At 61.3% G+C, this 12,847-nt stretch overlaps 1 protein-coding gene across 1 annotated transcript in view; it reads right to left on the bottom strand.

Annotated features, from left to right (window-relative positions):
• Positions 1 to 897: 897 nt before the first annotated feature.
• The window catches only part of SYNPO (synaptopodin), a 58,118-nt gene continuing 46,168 nt past the window's right edge, over positions 898 to 12,847 (bottom strand). The window contains exon 5 of the mRNA XM_024217050.2: positions 898 to 6,827. Within this exon, the coding sequence (XP_024072818.1) occupies positions 5,805 to 6,827 (1,023 nt within the window). The 3' untranslated portion in view covers positions 898 to 5,804. The remainder of the gene's footprint in view (positions 6,828 to 12,847) is intronic.

Below are 12,847 nucleotides of genomic sequence, written 5' to 3'. Positions count from 1 at the left end.
GCAATTCCCCTAGCATCCTTATTCGCTGCCCATCCAGTCTGTGGGTACCTCCAGCAACAGTGATGCCATGGTTCCCCTGGCAGCTCTAAGGCACCACGGGCGAGATCATTGTGGCAGCGTCATGGGCCCAGGGAGCAGGGCTGGGAATGGTGAGACTCACCCAATCCACGGGGCACACTGCCATTCCAATGACAATTGCATCTGCAGGCAACGCTGCCCCTGCACTCTCCTTCTAGCGCCTCTGTGACGCCATTGGATTATGCCAGCACCGCGCTTCAACGGGCCACCTGCTCCCTCCCCCAAACGCCTCCTGCGAGCACTGTGGGGGGGCTCCGGTTCTAGTGGGGCTGAGTGGCAGGGGATGTGTGTCCAGGGATGGGCTCACAGATTAGGTTTGCTGTTAGACAAGACAGGGATACTGAGCTGTAGGGAGAGGCAGCCTCCATCCCTAGGCAGGGCTGGGTATCAGCCCACAGCGCTCCCTCGTCCGTCACACCACATGGCAGCGGTGCACGAGCGGGAGCTGGCGCACCAGCTTTTCACCTTGCCCCTGCAACTGGGACAGGAACAAACCTGGGAGCCTGGGGAAGGTTCCATCCTCTTCCTGCAGCAGGGCCTTTGCTACCCCAGACCATCCAGAATCCTACGAAACCCCCCACCCCCGGTCTGAGCCACTTGGGAGCGCTAGAGAACCCCAAACTGCCCCTGCCATGAGCAAAATGCATGAAGCCCAAGGCAATTCTTAGCTAGCCTTTAATTTTACCCCAAGTAGGTAGAGCGCCCACCTGATGCTGCAATTGGGCCAGCCAGGACACCCAGCATGCCTAGGGCACTGACGGGGGGTCACTCCTGGCTGGGTGGCTGGGGTTCGAAAGGACACAGGCAGGCCAGACTGGGTGGGATAATGGCGGTTTTATTTTCGAGCATGGTATACAGTGATGTGGCAAAATGCGCGTCAAAGTGCAGCTGGTGAAGCAATGGCCAGGAGCGCCTGACGCGGTCTTTGTGTGGAACAAAGGCGTCCCAGCAGGCCAGAGCCACCGGAGCTGGTGTGCCCTGCTTGAGCGGGTTCTCTTTGCTTAGTGGTGAGTAATGGACACAGGCAAGCCAGCCTCAGCTGCACTCGGACGCCTGCGCAGTGGGGGTCACACAGCATCGCGGTGATGAGGGTTTGGGACAGTCCACTGGTTCCTCCCAAGGGGTCCTCAATCCATGGGCCCCTTCCCCTTCTGGAGAAGTGGCACACTCTGAATGGAGCCATTCCAGCCCCCTCCCCACCCCCACCCCCGGTGGGACAGCTCCCCGCCCAGCCCCCTCTGAATAACCCAGCTTAAAGGGCCCTCGCCCACGGGGCACTGGGGCTGGCCAGTGTGACAGGGGAGCCCAACGTGCGGCGTGGGTCTGGATGAGCATCCCAGAAAGGAGCACGGCAGTTAGAGATGGAAAAAGCTAATTACTAGGGGGCTCAAGCTAAAGCCCATTGAAGTCACTGGGTGTCCTTGGATAAGCCCTTCACTGCCAGGCTGGGAGCTGCTCCCCAGCGGAGAGCATGCAAGAGCCTACAGTGCTCCGCCCCTGGAGGACATTTCATCTCTGGTTAGTGAGCTAGTTGTGTCCCTGCACGACTGCCTGGCTGCACGTGTACTGGGGGGCCTGCCGTGTCGGAGAGCAATGTCGTTCCGCACTGCCCAGCGCTCATCAGTAATCAGTTAGTATTTATCTGACCTACAGCAACTAGCATTTAACCAGCGCTTGCCATGACATGCCCCATGGCCCATTGGGCTTGTGCTGTCCCAAGCGGACAGGCGAAAACATCCCCCATGTCACACCTCCCTTCACTTTCAATAACCTCTGCGGTGCCACGTCTCTCGCTAGCCCTCACCTCATTGTCCTGAACTGCTCCATGCCCCAGTGTGCTGCTCAGCCCTACACGCCCATCACCCCTTCTCAGCACTTGCCCACACCCGCTCTGAACACCTACCTGTCCTCCCTCTCGCCACACACATCCTCCCTGCCGCAACGACCCGGCCCAGGCCCCCTCACGCCCAGCCACGGCGAGCTGTGCTTGCCTTGGCCATGTGATTGTCTCTGTGTGATCGAGTGGGGCCCGTCCACTTCACTGGCGCTACGGATCCATCAGCCACAGAGTGTGCAGACGTCACAGGGTCTCACCCAGCGGCTCTTTCTAACCAGTCCTAGCAAACCTGGTAATAGTGCATGTGATTTATAGCCGGGTTGGTTTTGTGCTCCTGGCTTTGTTGCGAGGGTCAGATTCTTGCCTCTCAGCTCTGCAGACTGAAATGCTCTCTGTAGCCCCAGGTTTCAGCACGGGTCAGCAGCGACATGAGCTCCCCCCACAAGTTGTGTCTCTAACCTCTCCTGCATGGGGCCACCGCTAGGAATGAGATGGTTCCCAGGCCCTTCAGGGGAGGGCCACCAAATGGCATCCGTGGCAACCCTGTGGGATGAACCGCTGTCAGTAAACAGTTCTCTCCAGCGGGGAAGACTTTTGGTCTTGCCTGGTCTCCCCTCACAGCAGTGACCTGGAAGCAATCCCTGGAGACACCCAGCCCCACAGGGATGCTAATGTCCTGGGCACTTTAGCTAATGCCCAAAGCCGCGTGCACTGAGAGGGTGCTCCCTCCCTCTCAGCCCATTGGCCCCCCCTTAGCAACATGCCCCTCGGCGCAGGGCTTCTGGGCTAGAGCAGAGCTCTGGCTGACCCCTCGTCCTGCTGCCTGCGAGCAGCCCCGGCGACGTGTGCGCCCACATCTCTGCAGCCCGGTGGGGGCGCTAGAGGGCGGAGGGGCGCTGGGGGCGAAATGGGAAGGAGTTGCCATGAAACATAAACTTTTGTGAAACCTTTTTTTGGCTTGTTTAGGGATGAAAACGTTTTTTAAAAAGCCTTTTTCAGGGTGTCTTTGCTGAAAAATGAAATGGGACATTTCCAAAGAAATAAATCATTGCCCTGGAGATTGCCCTGGGGCAGGGAGGGGGGGACATTTTTCCTTGAACAAAATTTCACATGAAAAATTCCAACGGGTTCAAAGGGCTTGTGCAGTTGCCCCAACTAACCCCTAGAGGGCTCCACTTTGTGGACTGTCACCTCCTCCTTGGAAAACATGGGCCAAGGCTGGGGCTGTTCCCTGGCGGGGGGGGGGGGGTGTGTGCCATGCGATCCCTGGCTGTCGCTCTCTGTTGGGTTCATTTGTTTCCATGCTCACAGCAGAAGCTGGCTCTTAGCATGTGATTTCGCCCCCCGCCCACGCCATTCCTTTAGTGAAACCAGAGCGGCAGAAATGCCCCCGGGGGGCTCTGGGAGGCCAAGGGGCTGCGGGGCGGCAGGGGGGCGGAGATCTAGACACTCGTGTGCCTGTGCACGGATATGGTAACTCCCCGGGGGAGCTGGGCCCAGCCCGGACGCTTGGGTTCGCAGAGGCAAACCTTTCCTCTGCTTGCTCCCTGCACAATAGCGTTCCCCTCCCGCCCAGGGTGAGTTTTTGCTCTGGCTGGGGAGGGGTGAAAGGATGCACCCGTCTGGGACATGCCTGAGCGTGGGAGTTGGCCCTGGTGTGGTGCGACTGTGCTGCCTCGGCGGCTCCCCACAACCCCACCCCGCAGGGCCTGTGAGCAGCACAGGGGGCTGGGAATGGGGAGAGACCCCTGAGCGCAGGCGGGGCCGGGCCGCGCTCCCTGGGCTCACCCGGCATTAAAGCCGGGCGCACTCCTCCCTTGAAAGGTCAGGGCAATAAAACCAGAGGCTGGCCAGCTTATCGGGGCAGCTAGGGTAACACCAGACACCGCTCTGCCAGCCCGTGGCTGCGTGCCACCCTGCCGAGCACACAGGGAGCGAGCGAGTGGGGGGACCAGCCCGGGGCGGGCAGGAGGGGCTGGGCTGGCCAGGGAAAAAGCAAAGGGGCTCAGGCGTTGGTTTTCTTTCCCCAAGACACTGTGCGTGGCCGGGGACCATGCCACGGCGCGGGCTTCGTGGAGAAGCTCTGGGAACCTGCAGCAGTGAAATACCGTTGTGCAGCAGGGTCTGCAGAGCAGTCTATAGCTTAGCCCAGTGGGCACATTCAGATGCCCCCAACCTCCCCTCTAGTTTGCGGCAGCCTCTCTCAGAGACTGGCTATCGGCTAACGAGGCTGATGATTCACCCGGTGACGCCCCACAAACAGCCCCCGGGCCAGACGTGCTGCCGACGACGCCAGAGCCCCATGGCCAGGTGGGTGGCAGTGCCCGGCCTGGCCCAGTGACATGCTGGCATGCACACCTGTCTGTGCATCCACCTAGAGCCAGCCTGGACAGGGCCTTGTACCTTCCTGGGGCCTCCTCCCCAGAGTCCCTTCAGCACGGCTCCGGTGGGCTCCTTTCAGCCTCCTCACAGCCAGCCGGAGCGCTGCAGGGCAGGGGGAGTCCTTCCAGGGCAGTGCCCGGGACCCGTCGGCTCCATCCATTTTACCCAGCAGGCCACTTGCCAAGAGGGAGCCTCTCTCTCGGGCCCACCTCCAACCCCACCCCCACCCCCGCTGCTTGGGTCTCGGGGTTGTTCATGGCTCAGGCCCCCAGGCAGGGTCCAGGGGAGAGTCGGAGAGGGCAGCCGCACACGCGGCGTGGCTCTAAATCGCTGGTGGCTCCACCCAGGCCCCTAGGACAGGCCTCCCCGGCGGCCGTTCTCCAGGAGCAGGCTTTAGCTACAGCCAGCTTGGTTGGCGGGGGCGCATGGCGCACGGTAGCGGGACGTTGGCGTGGGGAGTAGGCTTTGGTCACAGGAACGCTGACTCCGTCACGCCCTGCCTGGGCGCTGTGGATCGGCCTAAGGCACCACCTGCCCCTGCCGGGGGAACTCCGGCTCCCCTCCGGGACATGAGCTCTAGACTCGCCGCGCCTCCCTCGAGCGCAGGGAGCTGCCCTGCCACCGGGGCCCTTCGGCTGCGGGGTGGGAGCCAGGATTTTGCTGTTCCCTCCCCCGAGGCAGCTCCAATCTCTCCCGTCCTCGCCGCCTCGGCTCCGGCAGCCCTGCCCTGCGCTCCGAGAGTGGGAGAAGCCCCCAGCTGCCGCAGAGCTCCGGTCCTTGGCCTGCTGGGACTCAGGAAAAGCCAGGCCCTGCAGCAGGGTTTGCAGGAGCAGCCGCTGTGCAGGCTCTTCCCCCTGCCTTTCCCCGGGCCCTCAGGCAGCTGGAAGCAGGCCTGATCCCTGGCCTCCGCAGAGCCCACAAAGGAAACAATGGGATTCAGAGGCAGCAAGCTGGAAAGCCCATGGCTGGCGGCCGCCCAAGCCCCCTCTGGCCACTCGCTGTCTCTCTGCTGGGGATTACGCGGCCGGAAGGACGGTCTCGGGGCTGCCTGCCCGCCGTCTGTGGCCCCCTTGTCCCGGGCAGAACAAAAGCAGCGCCAGGCTCCCTCGTCCCACGGGGCTGAGATGTCATTGCTGGCTCCAGTCCAGCCGGGAGAGCAAAGTCTGGGGAAGCAGAATACGTGCAGGGATGGAGTGAGGGGCTCAGCAGCGGCATTGGCTTGGGGGGGGGGAGGGGAGTCTGGATCCGGCAAAGTTAGCGGGCACCATCCTGCGGCTGGCTGTCGCAGGCCAGACTGGCATCTGCTGTCTAAACCCGCAGCAGGTTTGGGGAGAGGTGCTGCGGAGGTGGGGAGAGAGATCATCTCTATCATCTGTCCCCACAGCCCCCAGCATCCTCCCCCCACCGCCGCGTGGCTTGGTCGGCAGGACTGGGTGCTGGCGAGTCTATGCATCAATTCAACGGGCTCCAGTCGCGTCCTTGCTCACGTCACTTGTCTCTTCCTGGCCTAGGAGGTGCAGGGCGCTTCCGAGGGCAGGCGGCCCTGTTTCAGCCGCACGCTCCCGTTCCAGCCCCGGGGGCAGATGTTAAAGCTGCGGATCCCGGGAGACTTGACCCCCGAGTCTTCTGAGTCGATGGACACATCCGAGTCCGTGGGGGACCTGGAGGTGTAATGCTTCACGGGGGACCTCACTCCCGCAGGGGGCGACTGCACCGGGCGAATGAAGGTCGGCGAGTAGGAACCCAGGCTCCTAGGACTGGTACAAGAAGATGTGTTGGCCGGTAGCACCCCAGCGCTGGCGGGTGGCATGAGAATCCTGTGACCATCCGTCCAGGTGGCTTTTGGAGATGGCACTGGGTTCCTGTAGGTTGGAGAGTGGCTGGCTGTGGTGCCAGGGCTGCTGCCAGCTGTTGCGTTGAGCGCCGGTGCCCCGGTGTTTGCGGGTAATGTGAAGGACCTGTGCCCATCCGTCCTGGCTGCTCGCGGCGACTGCAGTGGGCTGATGTAGGTCGGGGAGTGGCTGCCCAGGGTCCTTGGGCTGATGCAGGACGAGGTGCTGAATTGTGGGGTCCCGGTGCTGGTGTGTCTGTGCCCATCCACCCTCGTGGCTCTCGGCGACTGTGGACTCGGGGAGTGGTTGTCCAGGGCCCTCGGGCTGCTGCCTGGGGATGCGCTGGCAGGTGGTGCCCCAGCGCCGGCGGGCGGCGTGAATGGCCTGACGCCATCTGGCCCCAGGGCTTTGGGGGAGGAGCTCTTCCTCCTGGCAGCATTGATGATGTTCCTGGCGAGCAGGGCCTGCATCTGCCGGCTGGCCTTGGGCTCTGCCTCCTGCCGCAGTGGGGAGAGGGACCTCTCGCTCCACGACGGCGACATGGGAGGAGGGGGGCTCCTCACACTGGCTGCTCGCAGGGCCTCCGCAGGCCTTTCCTCGGGCTCCGGCGTCGGGCTCGCCCACCCCTCGAAGGGGCTCGGGTGGGGCACCAGTCGTGGGGTCCAGGTCAGGGAGGCAGGCAGGGACACTCTTCTTTCCTGCAAAGGGAACACAGAGCACGGCTGAGTGTCAGGCTGACAAGGGAGGCCGGGACAAAGAGCCAGTGAGGGACCAGGAGACCGGAGCATTGGACTGGGAGTCGGGGCTCCTGGTGCCGCCACTGACTTGCTGCGTGGCCGCAGCCAAAGCTTGTGACCTCCCGGGGCCTCCGCTTCGCCGCTGGTAGAGTGGATAATAACACCCACCGCACTGGCAGCTCTGGGAGCGAGCTGCTTAATAGCTGGCAAGAGCTTTGAGATCCTCAGATAGCACAGAAGGGCAAACTCTTCCTCTGTCTCCTTCTCCCTTAACCCTGCCCCCTCCCATCCCTCTCAATCAATGGCAGGGGCAGGCGGCTAGATGTGATGGCAGGCCAGGAAGCCCCACCTTCACAAGGCGGGACTTCCCAGAGTGAGGCCACAAACCTGGCCAATCAGCACCTCCCAGCGAGGCAGGCTGTGTGCCTAAAATACCAGCCTCACCCACCTGACCCCTGCTATCAGAGACAGCACAAACCCTTGCGAGACCAGCTCTGCTGTGGCTCTACCCAGCCTCCTTGGAGCACTCCATGTGCTCAGCATCAGAGGAGGGCTGTGCTGGGGGGAGGCGGCAGCTGGGCATACTGGGTTATGTTAGCACCGTGGGCCCATTTATTCCATCCCGGAGATTGGGAGAAGCAAACCACACGTCCAGGCATTTTTGGCCAAGAACATCCTGCTTTTTTCAGATGCCTCCGTCTGCCCGGCAGGGACTCGGGGTCCAACGCTGCACCCTTTACGCTGAGTAGCGCTTGCTCTGACCCCCTTGGGACTACTCCCGAGTCAGTGCTACCGACGTGAGCGAGGGCTGCCGCACCAGGGCCACACTCTGGTAGTGTTCAGTACTTAACGCCTCCCTTCAGCCCCCTCGCCCCTTTATAGCCTGGTGCCCATTAACCACCGCAGTGCTGCATTGCTCCTGTCTCCTGGGGCCCTGTCTAGCTCTCCCTCCTGGTCCCACTCTCTGGAGGAGCGCTGGCTTGGCACATGCCAGGCTGTCCCCAGAGGCATGGCGCCCAATAATGCTCTCAGCGTCCTCAGTGCCTGGGGAGGGCTGGCCACTGGGGGTAGCCCCTTTCCTCCTGGCAGCAGGGAACGGAGCAAATGGCTGGAGAGATGCCGTCAAGCCAAGCTAACGGAGGGGGGATGCAGAGGACGAGGCAGGGGGAACAGGACGGCACATCATTAGGCTGCTCTTGTTCTGCTCGCTCCTCCTCCCGTGCCATGCACGCACGCTGCTCAGAAGCATGGAGGCCTCATTGACAAGCGGGTGACAGCCCTGTCACACAGGCTGGCCAAAGGGAGGTAACGCCAGACACAGGCAGGCAGGAGCCTAGCAGGCCAGGTCCGAGCAGGGCCTAGATGCCCAAGGAAAGCAACAGTGAGGCAGGGCTGGGGCCGGGGCCTGGAGCACGGTGTGGCTGGGATAATGCTGCCTTGGTCCAGTAAAGCAGGAGGAGACAAGAAGCCAGGCAAGGGCTTTCTCATGGGCTGACCCTGCTCCTGCTCCCAGTGAGCTCTCGGGCACCGGGCCTGAACTCAGCTCTGGTGACCTCGGCCTCAGCCAAAGCCCAGGAGAGTCCTTCCATTGACGTCAATGGGCCTTGGGTTAGGTCCCCTCTGAGCCTCACTTCCCGTTCCTTCTGCAGTGCTGGCTCGCTCTCAGCCCAGCCCACGCTCACGCCTCCTAATCCCTGCGCCCCGATTCTGTTCCTAGCCCGCGCGCTGCACACGGCAGGGCCAGCACCCCCAGCGCTAGCAGCTCACCATCCGCAGGCATGCTGCATCCACACAGCAGAGACTGGGCCCCAGGGGACTGGGCTGAAACACCCCCCGGCGGCAGGGTCGGTTTAACGTTGGGCTGGGCCATGCAGGATCTAAAGAGGAACCCATGGGTCTATCTCCCTGCGGGTCCCACCAACCACCCGAGGCCCTTTCTGCCGCCTTCCGCTGCTACCTCTTGTTCCCGAGTCTTGGCAACACGTAACCTCTGCTGTGCCAAGGACACGCAGCCGCCAGCCCAAGCTCTGCCTCTGACCCTGAAACGGCTCCGGGCTGGACACTCCTGCGGGGAGTGGTTCAATTCCCTTTGCCGGCAATACTCCAGCTCTCTGGAGGTCCCCTCTCCCAGCCCAGGAGCTGCAGAGGGCACCAGGGCATGGGGCTAAAATGCCTACCAGGCCCGATGGGACCCAGCTCAGCCACACCCCAGACAGCATTTACCAGCTGCTTTCTGACTAGACCAGTGGTGGGCAAACTACGGCCCGTGGGCCACATCCGGCCCGTGGGACCCTCCTGCCCGGCCCCTGAGCTCCTGCCCCAGGAGGCTAGCCCCCGGCCCCTCCCCTGCTGTCCCCTCTCCCCCGCACCCTCAGCTCGCTTGCTCCACTGCCGGCGCAATGCTCTGGGCGGCGGGGCTGCGAGCTCCTGGGGCAGCGCAGCTGCAGAGCCGGGGCCTGACCCGGTGCTCTGTGCTGCGCAGTGGCGTGGCTGGCTCCAGCCAGGTGGCACGGCTGCCTGACCCGGTGCTCTGTGCTGCGCAGTGGCGTGGCTGGCTCCCGCCGGGCGGTGCAGCTGCCTGTCCTGGGGCTCTGGGCGGTGCAGCTGTAGTGCCGCCAGCCACCGGTGCTCCAGGCAGTGCGGTAAGGGGGCGGGGGGGGGTTGGATAGAGGGCAGGAGAGTTCGGGGTGGTGGTCGGGGGCGGGGGTGTGGATAGGGGTCAGGGCGGTCAGAGGGCAGGGAACAGGGGGGTTGAATGGGGCAGGAGTCCCCAGGGGCAGTCAGGAAGGAGAGGGCGGGTTGGATGGGGCGGCGGGAGGCAGTCAGGGGTGGGGTTTCTGGGGCCGGTCAGGGGACAGGGAGAAGGGGTGGTTGGATGGGGCAGGGGTCCCGGGGAGGCAGTCAGGAATGAGAGGAGGGGTTGGATGGGGTGGCGGGGGGCAGTCAGGGGCGCGGGTTCTGGGGGCTGTCAGGGGACAGGGAGAGGGGTGGTGGTGGATGGGGCAGGGGTCCCGGGAGGGCCGTCAGGGAACAGTGGGGATTGGATGGGGCAGAAGTCTGGGGGGGGGGGGCAATCGGGGGAAGGAGGCGGGGGGGGGGCGCTTAGGGGGCAGGGCTGGCCCACGCCTGGCTGTTTGGGGAGGCACAGCCTCCCCTAACCGGCTTTCCATACAATTTCCGAAACCCAACGTGGCCCTCAGGCCAAAAAGTTTGCCCGCCCCTGGACTAGACTATCCAACTATCTAGCAGGGAGAAGCTGCTCATGGCACATGGGCGCCCCCTGCAGGTGCAGCCAGGGCTGCCACGCTGGGCCGGTGTGAAGGAGAATGAGGAGGGCAGACTGAAAAGTTTCATCGAGACACACAATAAAAATCCTCCCTCCTCCAAAACCCAACACCCCTCCTCCCCCCCGGTCTGGCCTTGCCAGCCAAGGGGAACTCCGGAGGAGCACGCTGGGGCACGCCCTGCCTCTGCAGGGGCACCCAGGCTGGATTTGCAGTGGGCGTGTTCAGTCAAGACATGGAATTGGGCTGAGCAATCTCCCCTGCAGCTGACGGTGGGCAGTGTCTTTGGATCACGCCAAGTGGCAACTGTAGGAGAGCCTTACTAGTGACTAATGTAGATATAGCCGTGTGCACGTAGGTGCGTCTGTGCATGCCCCTGTGTGTGTGCACACAGGCCTGTCTGTGTGTGGGCATAAGGTGGTGAGATTTCAGCAAATGTAGACAGAGCCAAGCCAGCTTTCGTCAATCTCGCTTGCTAAACTAGCAGGCAAACCTGCAGCAGCCGCCTGGGCGGCAGTGCAGGCTGGCACCCGAGTACATACTCAGGATCCCAGGTAGGAGGGCACTCAGACTGCTAGCCAAGGCTGCTGTGGCTTCACACCTATGCACTCCAAGCTAAGTCACGTATGCCTACAGAATTGCGGCAGGACCTGGTGACTTTTACGTAGCGTTCCAGCCAGAAGCAGGGTGGCACAGATTCACCTCGGAGCGATTGCTAGGGACAGCGTTCTGTCACTCCGCCCTGACTTCACTTTCCTCTTGAGGAGAACTCGTCAGGAAGATCAAATTTCCAGGTAAGTCAGGGAAACATCACAACAGCAAATCAACCAAGCACCGGAGTGGGGCGTAGCATGGGTGTGCTGCGGTGGTTTTTCGGAGACAGAGACACTGCCCTCTGGCACCCCACTGACTTCACATCCGAACCCACGTTTACACAGCACCTCTGATTCCAAAGGCTCTCCCAGGGTTTTACACCCGACGGGACAACTCTGTGGCTGGAGTAAATTGACACAACTCAGTTGACTTCAGGGGAGCTTTGCTGATTGACACCAGCTGTACGTGGGGAAAGCCGAATGTAGTTAGTCACTAGGCCTGTGGCCGGGCAATGGCCTCACCGGGCCAACTTTTGCCCAAAATGCACGACAGGATGGTTGATTACCTGTCACATCTCCCTGGGCCTATGACATCAGGGTCGCCCTAAATGACTTTCCCTTAAACGACCTAAGGTGCTTCTCCATACTTAGAGCACCAGCAAAGCCAATACCCAAGAATGGCGGAGCACAAGAGGCCCCTCCCCACCACGCCTGCTGCCACCAGGGGGCTGATGATGGAGGAGGAGGAGGGAGTGGGAACAGATAAGCTCCTTGGGGCAGGGACAGTCTTTTGATTCATTATCTGTACAGCACCTAGCACAATGGGGTCCTGGCCCAGGGCTGGAGGTTCTAGACACTCCCACCAAACAAATCATAAATAATAACCCTGAAGGTACAAGACAGGCCTGTTAGTTTTGCTACGCAGTGTGTCGAGATCCAAGAGGAAAGAGCAGAAACAGACTAGAGATCTGTGCGTGTATTCAGAGCCAGTAAAGGAAACGGACGCAGAGGAATTAAAAGCACAGTCGAAAGTAACCTTCACATGGAAAAAGTGGAGAGACCAAGTGAGCTACAAAACCTTTACTAGCTTCCTGCCCTGGGTTAATTCAGCAGCTGGGATGGTAGGCTACGTTTCCAATACACATGCTCAAAAGTGCAGGGAAGGCACCGAACTGGTGAGCGCTTCCTCTCTGCCCGGTTTCTTGCTCTGGAACGCTCCTTCAGCTGCATTTGTTCCAGGATGTGCCGTGAGTCACTGGCCTATCCCTTCCCCGGGAAGAGCCCACCCACCTGTCCAACTTGACACTGCCAAACCCATGATCTAACTAGGAAATGAGGCTTGTCCAGGTGCTGCAGAAGCTAAGGGCCTAGTCTAGCTGGCAAGCGTGTCTGGGCTTTCTCGGGTCACGGTTCTGGCTAGTGAGCCTGGAAAACAGCCTACGAACAACCTCTCCTTCTGCAGGCTCAGAGCAGCTCCGGTGATGACAGTGGGGGTTACTCGCATCCTGTGGCAGAACAGGCCTCCTGTGTCTCCCTGGCACAATCTAGCCAGCTACTTGCCATGCACTGTACTGTAGCGATCCTGTCACTGCATAGCAGTAAACCCCTCCCCAAAGGCTGGATCAAGGGGCCAGGCCCTGCAGCCATCGCTCAGCCCTAGAGCGGGGAGAAGAGTGAATCACATTCTCCACCCCACAGTCAAAGATTTCATGAAACTCATTGAATAAATTATTTGACGAGTATTGTTTGACCATCTCTACCTGGATCAAACGCCCTGTGAGGCCAATGGGGGTTTGACCTGAGTAAAGACTGCAGGATGAGCCTCTTCCCCTGGAAATACCCAGCTCTTCCATGACAGCCAGTAAACACCCAGGTATCCCATGAGATTAACCCTGTAATCGTCCCGCTATTCCATGACAGCTGGTAAATACCCAGCTAGCCCATGAGATTAACCCTGTAATTGTCCTGCTATTCCTTCCACCCTGGCCTGGCAAAACAAGGTGTCAGCCAGGCTAGTGGGATCACAGAGAGACCAGGCAGATTAGACTGTAGCATTGGGGGAACCAGCATAAATAGCGCCCTAGCTGTGGGAATTTTGCATGTT

This window comes from Terrapene carolina, unplaced genomic scaffold (assembly GCF_002925995.2).
Source record: "Terrapene carolina triunguis isolate 2854851 unplaced genomic scaffold, T_m_triunguis-2.0 Scaffold629, whole genome shotgun sequence".
Lineage (NCBI taxonomy): Eukaryota > Metazoa > Chordata > Testudines > Emydidae > Terrapene > Terrapene triunguis.
Note: the sequence above shows the minus strand (reverse complement) of the source record. Positions and strands in the feature narration are given on the sequence as shown.